At 41.8% G+C, this 16,414-nt stretch overlaps 1 protein-coding gene across 4 annotated transcripts in view; it reads right to left on the reverse strand.

Annotated features, from left to right (window-relative positions):
* The window catches only part of LOC134401045 (cadherin-9), a 114,644-nt gene that overhangs the window by 14,422 nt on the left and 83,808 nt on the right, over positions 1 to 16,414 (reverse strand). For 3 of the 4 annotated variants that reach the window (XM_063129750.1, XM_063129748.1, XM_063129747.1), the window contains 2 exons: positions 12,110 to 12,246; positions 9,784 to 9,905 (listed from right to left, as the gene is read on the reverse strand). In XM_063129750.1, the coding sequence (XP_062985820.1) occupies positions 9,784 to 9,905; positions 12,110 to 12,246 (259 nt within the window). The remainder of the gene's footprint in view (positions 1 to 9,783; positions 9,906 to 12,109; positions 12,247 to 16,414) is intronic. The other variant, XM_063129749.1, reaches the window with a different exon arrangement.

Below are 16,414 nucleotides of genomic sequence, written 5' to 3' on the forward strand. Positions count from 1 at the left end.
TCAGACCACTCCTATTGAAAGTAGCTGCCACAAGGAAACTCTCTCCACTCTTCTCAAGGAGAGCCTTCTTGGACCAGCAGATAGTGGTCCAAGAAGTCTCTCCTTGAGCTCCTCCAGCCCATGAGCTCACTGAACACTGCCTGACTGGCCTTCTTCCGGCTTTACTGGCCCAGTGAGCACTCAGTGTTGCGTGTGTCTGGGGCCTCCAGAAAGTGCACAATTCCCATGCCACACCATTAACTTACCCCCCTCCCTGCACCTAGTGAGGCCTGAAAGGGCCTCTTAATGCAAATGTTAAGGGGCCCTTTCAGGCTCCGATGAGCGTGAGGGGGGTGAGTAGGAGAGGGCTTTCCCCCTTCTACTCTAATGGGGGGCTACTATTACAGTAGAAGGAAAAAACCCTTCTTCAATCCCCCACTGCCAATGGGGGGCTTAAAGGTCCTGTTAATAGGGCCTTTAAGACCATCATTGGCAGGGGGGATGAATTATGCAGCTTCCCCAAGACTGGGGAAATTGTGTATTTTTACTAGGCATGTGCTCCGCTCCGATTAGGAGCGGAGAAGCAGTAGCGGATTGGCCTGCTCCGCCTTACCCAGAGGCGGAGTAGAAGCAGACCGCAGACCCCTAGAAGCAAGGCGAAGAGAAGCGCCCATTTTTCGGAGCTCCTAGTTCAGGCGGAGCGCTCCGATCGCCATCTTGAAACATTTCGCCTATAGGATTGCATTGCGGAAAACAATCGGGGATAACTGGGTTGATTTTTAAGCTATCGTTCTGAAAATTCTTGTGAACAGAGAGTCGTGGATGGGGGTCATTTTGAGACTACTCTCACCTCTCTGCGTGGTGCGGGTCGTGTGCTAGAATTTTTTTAAAAATCGCGGGAAAAATACCTTTTTCAAAGGGCTGAGGGGCAGAGTCAGCTCCCGGTCATGATCACATGATCCCAAAGTTAGAGGAGGGCATAGGCAAAACGGGTAACTTGGGATTCTGGGAAACTTCTCTTTCTTAATCTGAACGGACTTTTCCCAGTGTTTTTTAACACAGTAGCCCCACCAAATGCACAAACACAACCTGAAATCATATACTAAGCCAAGAATAAGAGATAGAAACACTGCACTGCTACCCACCCTAACTTTGGGGAACAACTGAAAAGATGTGGTGCAAGGGGATGAGCTCCCCTAGGGCATCTCATCGTGGACGTGCCCCCACTCTCTCCTGCACTGGAAGGCCATCAGAGCCTTCCAAAGAGAGTAAAACGGTGGAGCAATGCCTATCATGAGTCGAAGTGAGCGTTTACTTCTTAGTGGTGGAGCGATGCCTATTATGAGTTGAAGTGAGCGTTTACTTCTTAGAGCTGTTGGTGAAGCAATGGCTTTCTTGAGTTGAACTGGCAGCTGCTTCCCTCTCCCCCGGGCACGTCCCCCTATTGCTGGTAAAAGACAGATATAGCCTTTTTTTAAAAGTTCTTCTTGCTGTTTATTCAGCAACACTGCTGCTTTTAATTCCACCCCTCCTTCATTTATTTATTTGTTTATTTATTCCATTTTATATGCATTACTGGCTTATCCTTGGCTCACTTCCTTATGCCCCCAGAAATGCCAGGTGCATGCCTGCCTGCCTTCCCTCCCTCCTCCCCTGCCCACCTCGCAGGGATGTTGTGTGTGTGTGGCTTTGACTCAGGGGAGAAGTCCTTCCTGCGCTCACTTGGAGTTTTGGAAGTTCCAAATTTTGCAGGTTTAAGCCCCACCAAAAAACAGGGGATGATGGGACTGCCTTGAGTCTCGGCGTGCGTATGTATCCCTGGATAAGCTTTCATGGTGGTGAGTTTGAGGTTTTTTTTTAACGTGCAAAATTGACGGAGCTATGGAAAGGGGTGTTGGGTTTTCATAAATTCCCCAAAAATCAGGGGATGATGGGATTTGCTTGAAACTTGGTGTGCGTGTGGACACATGGATAAGCTGTCCTGGTGGCGAGTTTGAGGTTTCTAACGTGCAAATTGACGGAGCTATGGAAAGGGGTGTGAATGGGGTGCCCGATTTTCAAAAATTCCCCAAAAATCAGGGGATGATGGGATTGCCTTGTAACTTGGTGTCCATGGGGACACGTGGATAAGCTGTCATGGTGGTGAGTTTGAGGTTTCTAACGTGCAAATTGACGGAGCTATCGAAAGGGGTGTGAATGGGGTGCCCAATTTTCAAAAATTCCCCAAAAATCAGGGGATGATGGGATTGCTTTGAAACTTGGTGTGCGTGTGTATACCCCCATGAGGTGTCATGGTGCCAAACGTGAGGTTTCTAACTTGAACAGAAAAAAAGTTGTATAATTTTTTAGCTTTCAATGCAAGCCTATGGTGGGGAAAAAACTGAGCTCCGATCCGGATCCGGAGCTCCGAGCGGAGCGGAGCGGAAGTGGGCAGAGCGGGGGTGGGGCGAAGCTGCCTGCTCCAAAAATCGCGGATCTGCAAGTGAAGCGGAGCGGGGGGTCCATGCACACCCCTAATTTTTACCTGTTGCGGTAAGAGCGGCTGCCATTACTGCAGCAGGAGGAAAAGACAAATGTCATGCACAGTTCCAGGTGGAAGTGAGTTCCGGTGGACCTGTGCCCTCATTGTCATTATAGGGGCCATGGGGCAAAAATCCACTGGGCACGTTCACTGGGACCAGAGAGGGCTGGACAAGGGGCATCTGGCAAGCTCAAAGGCAAAAAACCCTTCTTCAATCCCCCACTGCCAATTGGAGGTTTAAAGGCCCTAGAAATACAATGATAATATAATCACAGAAGTTGTGGTGTGTTTTTGTGATTAGGTGAGAATCTTGGGGGTGCTGCTGGACCAGGCCCTGCTTCTGGTAGCCATGAATAGAAACCAACAGAGCTGACAAGGTTTTCAGGAAATGGGTAGCCAAAATCCTAGTCTTGAGAATGAGAAGCTTCACGCTACTGTTTTAACTGGTTGAAGGTTGAAAGAAAGGCACAAGGGTTTTCTATAGAAAGTTATTAAACAGAGAAAGCAAAGAAGCAGAGCTGTTTCTATTTATTTTTTTTAGTTATGGATATCCACAACTACTTCAAAAAGCAAAGACACCTCATGAGTCCCAGACACAGGCTGAAGATACCAATGTGTCAGCCTCATAAGGGACCGAAAATATCCAAGTACAGACAGGACCAGACCATGAGAACATCCCAACTCTAAATACTGAGGCAGCAATGTATGCAATGCCTGAAAAAAATCTCAGAAACCAGAGGATTGTTAAAGAAGATTTTAGATAGGGTGTCACTTCTTCCCTACTCCACAGTCCATGGTAAGCAAAACCGGGGGGGGGGGGGGGGGGAGATGGAAGCCATCAAACATGGTAGAATCACTGATCCAAAATCACAGAAGTTACGAGGGTCAAACTGAATACAAGTTCCATATGCCACTTTCATAGTGTTATTTCTTGCTTTTTATTCCACATTATCCAAAATATCTCAACAAATGTCACTTTGTGTCCTATGAGATATGAACGGGCAAGAGGGATATAGTGTTACCTTGATGGACAACCATCTGTCAGGGATGCCTTAGGGTGGATTCCTGCATTGAGCAGGGGATTGGACTCGATGGCCTTGTAGGCCCCTTCCAACTCTGCTATTCTATAATACTATGATTTGACACGAGGTGTAGATCTGGTCATGTCTGACAGGTTCAGTGCTAATTGGGAGGTATTCAAATCTAAGCTAACTTGGTGAGCACCCAGAGGCATCTTCAGAGTAAAGGGTTGCTTCTACACCAAGCTCTCATTGTTGACAGGCTCAGGTGAAGTGGGACGTTGGTGCATTTTTCACAGCATCTCTTGCCAAAGTGTGAGAGTCCAGCCACCTACCCACACTTCACTCATCTGTTTGACATGAGCCTTCTGCTTTCCACCTCCCAATTTAGCTTCCCACTATACTAGAGACATTAAGAAAGAGATACATTTTTGGACAAAATTGTTGATCTCTGATAAAAAGATCATTTTGTGTTTCTTTTTGCTTTCGATGCAATCTTAAATCATCATATAAAGCTTCCAGAAACTGTCCCTTTCTGCTCGCATTATAACACTATTCTGTGGATAAGACTTTCTTGTAGCACTGGGTGAATATATATATATATATCTGAGTCATCCTCCCACATAATTGAGCTAAGGCAGGGCCATGAAGAAATATATTGCACTAGGCAACGTACATTTTGAGTATGCATCAACAATCCTCCTGCATGCATCATAAAGCAACCTTATTGTCAAAGGTGATCCTTGATTTCAAATGTTGAGGGGGGTTTTCATAGTTGCTGCTGCATTTTTCATTCCTCCTGCAATAATGTTTGCAGGCAGAATAACATTTGCAGGTACAGCAGCCTAGACGGGGCAAATAGCTGTCAACAATTTCAACACCTGTGTCACAACCAGGCCCTGCAACTTTTCTTGAAATATTATATGAGAAAATTCCTTTTGTATAAGCATCAAATCAACTAGGCAAAACTTTGTAGATGCCTACGAAACAATGAAAGGCTAAGATAAGCAAGTTAATTAAAAAGCCATGTAATTAGATCTCTGCAATTACTGCCTTGAAGAATGCAAGAAGTGTCCAACTAGAAGACAAATTCTAGCAATTTATCCAATAGCTGTTAGGCCCAGTTCTTACATTACCAGCCAAAGACTTCCTTACTGTGATATTGGACTCAGCACATTCCTTTGCCTTCAGGATTCTCCTCTTGTAAGATGTGATACAATGAGACTGTGTACAATGGATTCCCCCACCTGGACCCATAATATTACTGAATAAAAATCTTCAACAATGTGGAACATGTTCCCTACAAAACATCTTTCCAAGATTTGTATTAAAAAACAGTAACGTCTGGATCACTAATACTTTTTATAAACATGACAGAATAAATATCTGTTTAGCAAACTAACATTTATTTTTAATAAAATCAGAATGGTCTAAGTAATAGGATGTGGGCTTCTGTTGGGAATCAACATGATACATATCCGTGAAAATAGATTAACCAGTTTATGCTTTTAAAATGCTATAGCCTTCCAAAGGATGGCAAAAACGTATCTCCAAAGAAAGTAAGATAATTTTATTATTATTAAAAAAAGGTCATACAATGCCAATGTGAAATCATTCATATGTACTACATTAGAACTTACTATTTTTTAATATGACAAAGAAAAACAACAACAAATAGAGCTTGTTTTATAAAACATGGTTTATTATGATGGAAAGGAGTTGCCCCAAATCAGTTGCCTCCTTCACAGATGCAATGAGGAGATTGAAAGATGTTGTTCGAATAAGCCAACTTCAAAATATGGATTATGATCATGAAGCTGGCTTGTTTCAACAAACCATAGTTAAGATTAATCACAGTTTAGGGCTAAAAAATAATATGAAAATGGGGTTAATAAAAAAATAGAAGTGAAAGTTTCCAATCTCCTCCTCATGGCTGCTGAAAGCTGTAGTTCTAACGATAGTTTGTAATGATGTCTGAACTGACCCAAAGTAGTGTGTCATGTATCTCTACACTTAAATGTCTATTAAGGATGCAATGCTATACCTATTTAGACAGAAAGAGGGCCTATCTCTCCTTCCCACTGGCTGGCTGTCAAATGCTGGGAGTTGTAGGGCATTTTTTTGCCTGTCTAAACAGGCACAAGATCACCCCCTAAGTGAACTACTAGTATTTTTACTTTCATTCTGAAAATGTGAGAGTGTTGCTTGAAGTCCTTTGCAGTTCCTGTGCCACCATGTGGCTCTTAATTGCCACTGCCAGTATGAGATTGAAAAGAAATTCTGATTTCTCAGTTTTCCTTCTGAAGATGTTTTACTAGTGACATGCAGAGTTGCATGAGAAATTTGTTTTGGTTCATTTTTGATCAGGATTCACTCATTTCTCACCTTCTGGAATGAACCTGGACTCGGACACAATCTGTGGTCAAAATCCATACATTTCCAAGCTCTCCATGCATGGACCAATGATATGTGGACCTCCAAAAATGCATTTGGCAGCATCCGTACATTTGGAAAATGCACATGAAAAATGTGTACTTTTGAAAATTGTGCAGAAATATGGTCTAATCAATCAACAAAACCTGAATACGTACATTTCAAACATGGGCACAATTGATGCATACATTTGGGGGGAAATGCACATAAAAATTGATGCAGGTTTTAATGCGAAAACAAAACAAAGCAAAAGTCATAATCTGCTATGGCCTTGAGTTGGAACAAGCTTCGAGATGGAATTCAGAGAACTTCAGCAAGCTCAAGTTTTGCTGATTCATACATCCCAGGTGAGATGACTCAATATCTGCATCATTCTGTGTTAGAAATTTTAAGAATAAATATTCATTTTTCGAAGAAGTGTAGCAATGCCAGTGTAAATTTATGTTTAACGGAAAGAGAAAGCTATACATATGAGGTGCATCTGTTGATTGTAATCAACACTTCTAAAAAAACCTGGGAATGTTTTAGGCATATGTACTTCTTGAACTGTTAAAGATATGAGTCTTATGAGACAAATGTGTGCTGTTCCTGGAATTTATAAACTAGGTGGAAAAGAGAGGATAATGTGGGAAAAACCACACACATACAGTCCCCTGATCCTGCCTTGGACTCCAACCCTCTCATGTGGTTTCAATATTCCTGAATTCCTGGAGGAACATGAGAAAGAACAGTCTCCTCCAATCCAGCGCTGTCCAGATATGTTGGCCTAAAATTTCCATCATCCTCCATCAGATGGGGACAATGGGAGTTGCAGTCCAAGTCACCTGGCACCAGGTTGATAAAGGTTGAGATAGAAACAGGGATATTGGCTACACCATCACTTTTGTAACCTAAGAATTAGGTCAAGGTAGAGATGCATGTGTTCAATGTAATTCATTGTTCGATTGTCTTAATTTCTGATATATTGCATTAGCAATATATGGCCATAGGCTATTACACAAACTATAAAGGCTCAAATCCTTCCTTTCAGTCTTTGCAGCATTTGAAGACCTTCATCGGTTCAATCAAACTTCTGTTCAAATCCTCCCAATATGAACAAAGTTAATGCATTTGGTTAGGACAAGGTAAATGTCAAAAATCAAAAGAAATCATGGTAGCCTTATCTGAATAATAAATAGTAAAGTAATGAGATAGTAAAAGGACTATATGGGCTGTCCATACCAAGCAGTAGAGTGAGGTGGTCACCTCAGATAGCAGATTTGGGACATCAATCTACATCTACATCTATCTGTATCCATCTACTGTTAAGTACCCTTAGGATTGATCCACTATCTCTGCAATTTTATCAGAAAGAAAAAGAGAAATTTCCATTATTGCTGTATTTTAGGCAGCCTATGAAATTTTGCTCTTTTTCATCTGTCATTGATACAAAGAACTGCTCACAGAAAGTCCCAAAAGGGGGATATCCAGAAAACTCTGCATTCTGGGACTGGAGTTATGGTGAAATGCACAAGGTCCACTCCCTGACTCCCACCAAATCATGCCTCCATAGTTTTCAAAACAAACTAACTAACTAGTAGCCGGGGAAGGGGGGACCACAAAAGTTAAGGGGGAGGACTGTCTTCATCCACCCTCCCTTGGTAGTTTGAACCCTGGTGCATTACCTGTGTTAGTCTATAAGAGCTGAGCTCTGGGAAGCTCCTGAGTCTTAGGCCATTTCTACACCAGCCCGAAAATGTGGGCTGGTCATGGCCGAGTCCCTGTGTGTTCAGAAGATGCTCAGAGACTTGGCCATCTCCCAGGGACAAGCGGGGACTAGCACGGGTTATTTATCCGTGGGAAAACCCGATTCTTCCCACGGTCTCGGGATGATCCGAGACCGTGGGAGATGTGTGGCCACCTGTCTCAGCTTAGTCCCTCTTCCTCGTGAATAAACGTGAAGAGGCAGGAAATGGACACCGGGCATGGAGCTCTTCAGGTTCTCCATGCATATCGGGAGTGGAGGGAGTCGTTTTTTAAAAAAATATTAACCTTAGTTGGAGCACACGTGCACTCATCTTCTGTTTTTTTAAAAAATGGTGGGCATGACATCTCTCACTCCTGGGATGTTGTGCAGGCGATTGGACTACGGGGAGGATCTTGCGATCAGAATATCACGAGATCCTCCCCCTCCCTCCCTCTATACCCATATGGTGTAGGAAGGGCCTTGGTAACAGGGAAGCTGTGTAGTCCCCTCAGCCAATCTGATCTTAAGTGAGTTAAGATGATGGATGGGGAATCCAGTGACAACATATGGAATGGATTTGTCCAAAATCCACTTGAGCCATTTTGGTATCTGCCCCTTTTCTTCGGAATACTATAAAGGGGCACCTCCACTGAGGTTTTGCAAACCATACATTTTATTTCCATGTAATCGATTTATTAATCAGTGGAAAGCTAGATAATTAATCAACTAAAAAAAATCTTTAGTCAGTTGACAACCCTACCTTTTTTTCTTATCAAAGTAATTTCAGCCAAAGCATATAATTCTTCCTGTCCACCCTGGGCCAGAAATTGATTAGATGCAAAAGAAAACCCAGATATTTCTCCCCTTACAAAATTTTCCTTTCAGTTGCCTTGGTGTGCGTATCTCTGTGTCCCTTTATCTCATAAGCAAGGGTAGGAGAATCTGATACAGTGAATATGCTTGAGTGTTGGAAGCAATCCTATATACCCATTGAGGCTGCAATCCTGGCATTAAACTAAGTCCCATTAAAAACCATATACACAGGCAAATGATCTTTGTGAATTCAGCAAATACTAATATAGTTCCCAACATTTCTCTTTGGCAATGGAAAAAAGGTGTTGCCATGATCACAATAATTGTTGCTGACAATGGTAGAGAATCCAATCAGATTCAGGGTACTTTTCCAGTGCTACCACCATGTCTCATTCACAGAGTTTTCTGAGAGTCCAGACGTTGTCTTCCTCTCATTACCGTCCCAATATGTATCCTGTCTTTTTTATTATTGCAAAAAACTCATTAACAACAACAACAACAATGGATTTGCTGCACAATGGCTTCTGCTAAACAGTGATAAGAGTCCTCTTACTGCAAGTACCTTTAGTGGGATGTGAATTGTCATCTATATTAGGATGTATAAGAAATTCATTTCAGTTTGGTTTTGACCAACATTTACCCACTTCACAATACCCAGAACTTGACGCAGACCAAAACATAATCTGTGGTCTGCATTTCATACATTTCTGAGCTTTTGCAGGACAAAAAAAGTGTTTTTGTTTTTTTTTAAAAAAAACTATATATAAAAATGTGCACAAAATGCATGTTTTTAAAATGCACATAGTCACTTTAATCAATGGGAGAAATATGCATTTTAAAAATATGCACAATTGTTGTGTACATTGGAGGAAATGCAAATGAAAGTATGCATGAATTTTCATGCAAAAAAACCAATGACAAACCAAAGGTTACAATTTAATATAGACATGAGTCAGAACAAGCTTTAAGATGGAATTTGGAGGACCCTGACAAGCCCAAATTTGCACATTCCTAGCCTATATCCATAATTGCCTATTTTGATTTGTCCATGCTGCTGAATGTAATGGAGCTTCCAACAGCTGAGGTTATGATTAAACAGGGTCAACTTCTGAACTTTTTGATTCAGAACTTTTTGTGAAGGTAAATAATATTTACAGTTGCAAACATTCAAACACTCCTTACTTTTCATAATATTTTTTCTCCATTTCTACTACTCAAGAAAGTGTCAGATCGCCACTACAATATGCAGAAAGTGTTATAAACCAGTTATAGTATAGTAAATTTACAGTTACCTGTCCTGCTTTTGCATTTTCACAAACAAAGGTTTCATAGTATTTGGCAAACTCTGGTGCATGGTCATTTATATCTAAAATCCGGATGAAGATGGGTGCCTGAGTGCTTTGTTTGGGGTTACCTGAAATAAAAAAAATATATGATAAATGCATCACTACTTCTATTTCTGATTTCCAGGTATGAATGCCAACCCTTAGGTAGAAAAATTGGCACCAAACATATAGAGGAGCAAAATTGGCACCAAACATGTATCAGTACTTCAGGAGTGGGCATGAGGTTTGCAGAAGTACCTTTTAAAAAACAAAAAAGTATTTATTTATTTATTTATTTATTTATTTATTTATTTTAAAAAAACTTAAATTGATGGGTGGTGATTGTCCTGCATGGGCTGCAACAGACTCGGAGTGACGGAACTAAGCAAGATAATGAAACAAACAAAGGTCAAAGCACACACAAGCAGACAGATACTTGAAGTCAGGCTAAAGTAGGAGTGGTCAAGACATCAAGCAGTGGTAGAAGACAAAGGAGCTGGGAGGATGATATTATTTCTATCTGAAAGTCTGCTGAGCCCCACCCAGAGTTCAGCTGCAGTACATTAGAGCTCTCTGGCCAGAGCCCTATACATGAGGAGTCACTTTCTCTTGCCATTGAGCCATCTATGGCTGTAGCTAGACCTAAGGTTTATCCCAGGATTGTCCTGGGGTCAAACCTGTTCATCTAAGTGCCACACAGGGCATCCAGCGCTCAGGCAGGGACGAACCCAGGATGATCCTGGGATAAACCTTAGGTCTAGCTACGGCCTATATGTCCTGAGATAGATGGCTCAATGGCATCATCTGTCGCTGGAAATTCTAGCTCCGAGGAGGAGGAGGAGGAGGAGTCCTTCAGTAGGAACATAACAATGACAGACTGTGCATGTGTACACTTGCCTGAAGAACAAGGAAAGCAGGAACAAGCATGTAATGAAATTCTAGCAAAGTGGTTACCTGAGTCACAACTGCAGGTCTGCCCCTCCCAACAAGACGTAGCCTCCTTCTCCACTCTGCACTATTAGTCCCTTCAAAGCTCTTCCTTTTCTAACAGGAGATTCTCTGAATTTGAGGATTGTGCCTTCAAAGCTCCCTCTCCTCAACTAGTGGGGTTTACCATTCCAGGTAACTTTTCTTCCTGAGAGAGGGAGCTTTCAATGCTGCTCACACAGACATGCAACATATACTAAGAGTAAGCTCATTCTCCAAGTGCTGATCCTCCTGTAGCCCACATGGCTCCACCCATGCACAAGAGGGAGGCATGTCATGAGGCTTGGAAGAACCCTAAGGTTTGCACAAAACATTTGGAAGAAATCCTTATTGGGGACACCAGGAACTATCCAGTGAGGACAGAGCATGCCTAATGTGGGAGATCTGTTGTGAAAGGGGATGGAAAAATGGGGCAAGGGGGAATAGGATGGAGTATGGTAGGCTGATGAGCTAGCATCTTATGCAGGAGCACTAATACAGTGCAACACTAATTCCCATTGATAATGAAACAGCACAATCTTACAGATGGAGGGGTAGGAAAGACTCTTGTCTGAAACTCTGGTGAGTCTCTGCCAGTCAGTGCAGAGAAGCATGAGCTAGTAGGACTGTTCGACTGACTCCATATAAGGCAGGTTCCTGGAGATAACAAATATTGATGATATGCTGAGCAACTATGGAGATAGGGCGCATTGCCTGCATCATTGCTAATTGTGTCATCACAGCAACTCATGTGGGCAGATATATTTAGGTGTTCTCTGACTAGCATTGGAAGCTGCTCTAACTACACAGTAAAAGAACATCTAAAGTGGGTTTAAAACTCACAATAATCCCCTCTTTCTGGGTACCATAGAACTATGAAGTGATCTTAAAGACAACTAAGAGAGAACTTTCAGCCTTCTCATCAAATTATTACTCTCGGAATACTTGAGGAAAGGCTCGATAGTTAAACAGTTAAAGTGGAATAAGAACTATCAAAACACATTTGTGATGTATAAATATAACTTATAAATCCTTGCCTCCCAATTCCCACCTCCCTGTTTGAGAGTGATTACATTCGAAAACTTTAGGCATTTAAATTAAACTGTACTTTTCACAGGGGATTTGGTGCATAATTTGTGTATGTGTGTGTAATATAGATGTACAGTACTGACTATGATATTGTGCAATAAGAAAAATATTGGGAAACCCAGGCATAAGCCCTATTGAGTTCAATGGTGCTTTAGGTAGATGTATAGGACCACAGCTTTCAACATGCAATGCCCCTTCCTTTCCCTCCAAATCATTGTATGAAGCGCCTGCAACTTACTGATTTCAGTTGCTATGACAGTGAGGTTATGCCAAGGGGCTGCTTCTCGGTCAAGTGTCTTTGAGACAAATATGGACCCATTTCCTGAGTGGATGTTGAATATTCTGTCCAAATCAGTGTGCCGATCCAAAGAATATCTGTCAAATGAAAGCACATGCCTCATGATTCTCTGTTATGTTGTGGTTTGATTTCTGCTTGACAGAGATTTTAAATAACGTGCAGCTATAGAAGTTCATTCAGATTAGCAACGTAAGCATTTTAAATTATCCAACTAGTGACTGAAATGATTACCCCCTTTACCTACACCCAAAATAAAAATAAAATGATATATCTGGAAGAAAGAGGGGAACATATGAAATGGGAACATGACAAAATATGTATTTTGTCTTTGTTTTTCATGTACTAGTTACCATTAAATCATTCCACATTTCCACAGAATATGAGAGAGAGAGAGAGAGCGCATATGTTCTAAAAACATTAAAAATTCCATGGGAAGGGTCTACATGTGTGAGCAGAATAATGTCAGAAGAGGTGACTACTGCAAGATTCATGCTCTTTCTACGTGATTACAAAAATTGGAAGATGCCATTTTTTCTAACCACAGAACTATAGCCACAATTATCAAGTGATTAATTCTTCTTTTGAAGTCACATTCCTCATGCAAGTAGGCAACGTGTGAATAGGTAGTCTCTTTAGAATGTATAGACAAGAAAAATATATATATATGCATGGCTTTATGTACAATTATTCACTGATGATTTAATTTGAGTAGTATAGAATCTGGTATATCATTGGGAGGGCAGATTTCACTCACTATACACACACATTCCCAATAAGGTGGCCATGTGCCCTCTTTTACAGAGGGCAGTCCTCTCCTTGAAAAGCTGTCAGAGGACTGCCCTTTGTTTTGAAGATGTCTTCTGTTTAAAGGGTTGTCCAGCCCAGGTCCAATTTAAAGAAAAAGTACCATCAGAAGGATGAGCTGGGCCTTGAAGTTGCCCATCAACATCACCTGACTGAGTGAGCAAGGCACACAGGTCACCTGGTTGCAGTCTTCTACATTATGGTGATATGTACTGTATGTCTACTTAATTGTCATTATTATTTCTAAAATTACATATGCAAATTTTATGAAAATAGGTCTCTTCATTTGTCTTCCATTTTTGTGGTGCATATCTGTTAAGTATATGAAAAGAAATACTTGCTTAGTCATTAAAATTGTGTGTGTATGGCTATCTCAGGGTTAAACAGAGAAAGTATATCTGTGGGCAATTACCTTGAGATAGAGGCTGTTCTGGGAACCTTGCCAAGATTCTAAGTTAGCCTCATCACAGCTGTATGTAATGTAGATAAGAATTGTGTAAGATGTGTATATAGTTTCTCACTTTGTAAAATGGAACTGATCACTGCTTACTGATCACTGCTTACTGATCACTGCTCTCTGTGTATGCCTCAGTGTGCTGATCTGAACTGATCTGAATTGAACTGCACAGAAGCCTGAAGGAAATAAACCAGCTCTGCTGTGTAAGACCTGCGTGATGTGTGTTTGTTTCTGAGCACAAACAGAGTTCCAGAGAGAGAAAAGTTCTGGCACAATAACCCAACAATATCTTCTTCTTGGGTGGTCAGCTGCTGGTGGCACTATCACAAATACTCCATTGACATTGGAGGAATCCCTGTGAGTTCCTCATGTGCCCTGTAGGAAGCCGGTGATTGCACAGAGGAGCGGGCAATGGTGGTGATGAGTAGACATATGCCCTCTGTTCCTAGACCCCAGTAAGTACAGCCCTCCAAGGCACTGCATGCTGGGAGTTGTAGGCTGAATGGGGGCCTAGGGCTCTATAGCAAAATGGTGGATCCATCATAAAACGGCTGTTGTGATTCCATTATTTGAATCTGAGGCCCAGATTTGCACAGGTAATAATAATAATAATAATAATAATAATAATAATAATAATAATAATGAGGAAAAGAGAGGAAAAATATACACCACTGTCTATGGAAATTAAAGAACTATGGCAACAGGAAAAGGACACAATTATTCCATTAGTCACATTAGTCACATATTATTAATTTTTGTGAACCGCCCAGAGAGCTCCGGCTATTGGGCAGCATAAAAATGTAATAAATAAATAAATAAATAAATAAATAAATAAATCAGTCACCAGCATCACATAAAAAACTATACAGAAAACCTTCAGAAACTGAGCCTATGGAAATACACCCACACCGACATCCAGAAAGCAATCATAATCAAAACATGTGCAATAGAAAGGAAGTTCCTGAGTCAATAAAAGACAGCATGACTTGACAAAGCCCATGATGTCCTTCTAGAAAGAAATGACATGAGTGAGAAAAGACAGATAATAAGAATAATAAGAATAATAAGAACAAAAATAAATAAATAATAAAAATGTACTCCATGACATACTGGTCTTCTGCATGTAGGTGTTTTTTTTTTCTTTGTTTATCATGGGGGTACTTGAAACTATTTATTTATTTATTTATTTATTTATTTATTACATTTTTATACCGCCCAATAGCTGAAGCTCTCCGGGCAGTTCACAAAAATTAAAACCATGAAGAGCATAAAAACAACCGACAAATTTAAAACACAAATATAAAATACAATATAAAAAGCACAACCAGAATAAAACCACACAGCAAAAATTAATATAGGTTAAAATATGAGATTAAAACAGCAAAGTTTAAATTTAAGTTAAATTAGGTGTTAAAATACTGAGAAAATAAAACGGTCTTCAGCTGGCGACGGAAAGAAAACAATGTAGGTGCCAAGCGAACCTTTCTGGGGAGCTTGTTCCACAACCGGGGTGCCAGAGCGGAGAAAGCGCTCCTCTTAATAGCCACCTGCCTCACTTCCTTTGGCAGGGGCTCACATAAAAGGACCCCTGTGGATGAACTTAAGGTCCGGGCAGGCACATATGGGAGGAGGCGTTCCTTCAAATAACCTGGCCCCAAACTGTTTAGGGCTTTGAATGTTGATACCAGCACTAATACTATGCAATCCCCATGCTTGCAGCAAGAAATAGGATAGTCTAGGAAGAGCAATGAGACTGCTGAGTCTAGGGACTATATTAGCCCATGACTCTGACCTGCGAAGGTGAGTGGCCCTTCCTAGTGGGGCTGAGGGAGGAGGAGGAGGAGGAGGAGGAGGAGGAGGAGAAGAAGAAGAAGAAGAAGAAGAAGAAGAAGAAGAAGAAGAAGAAGAAGAAGAAGAAGAAGAAGAAATAATAATTTATTTCTAACCTGCCTCTCCCTCTGGATTGAGGCGGGTAACAACACCAAATACAAAAATACATAAAAGTGATTAAAAACATATAAAACAAATACATTATTAAAATAACAGCCAAACATCTTAAAATTTGACTGGGTAGGTTTGCCGAAAGAGATCAGTCTTCAAAGCTTTGTAAAATTCAGAAAGACTGTTAAGGTCATTCCACAGTCTGGGAGCTGCATAAAGGAAGGTACTCTGGGTAATGGTTGTCAGCCTAGGGGGAAAGTGGCTAAAAAAGGAGGAAAAAACAGAAAGAGGCTGAAAAGATTGCACCTGGGAGCAGGTGTGTGGGAGTGAGTGAAGCACCATCAGGAGCTCTTGAGCAGTCTTTTGAGGGTTCTCGGGCAAAACACCCTCAGTGGGCGCTCCCTCTCTCTATGGGTCTACCTTCTCACTGACACAGTCAGGGGCTGCTCTTGCTCCTCTTCTTCTTTCTCTTCATTGTTACCACTTTCTAACTTGACAGGCAGAGGGCCAGTAAGCAAGTAGGAAGTAGCATTGACTGCTTCTCCTTCTCACCACCTGGCCAGGTAGAGAAATAGGTGAACCAGCAGGCTAGGTTGTGATGTCGAAGAAGAGGAGCAGGTCCAGGGGGCTTTTGTCATTGGGCTGCTGCTGGGCTTTGAGCCTTGCTCTTGAGAGCTGGAATGGAAGAACATGACTGAAATGCCTCCTCTTGTCCCCAACCGTAACACCCACCTGTCATCTATCCAGAGATACTTATTTCATCAAGGTGAGGAAGACACAGAGGCCTTAGCTAGACCAGCCTTTATCCCAGGGTGAACCCCAGGATCGTCCCTGTGTGTCCAGATGACGCACAGGGGATCCAGGGATCAGGGATGGATCATCCCTCCCTGGCCACAGGATACAGCCCTACACTTTGGGCCCGCTTTTTCCATGGTCTCAGGCTGAGCCCGGGACTGCAGAAGGTGTGGCCCATTGCCGCAGCTTGAGCTGGTTCTGTGCCTTTACTCACATGGAGCCAGAAGCCGCACATGGGGCGCAGTGCT

Source organism: Elgaria multicarinata, chromosome 7 (genome assembly GCF_023053635.1).
Source record: "Elgaria multicarinata webbii isolate HBS135686 ecotype San Diego chromosome 7, rElgMul1.1.pri, whole genome shotgun sequence".
In the NCBI taxonomy this organism is placed as follows: Eukaryota; Metazoa; Chordata; class Lepidosauria; order Squamata; family Anguidae; genus Elgaria; species Elgaria multicarinata.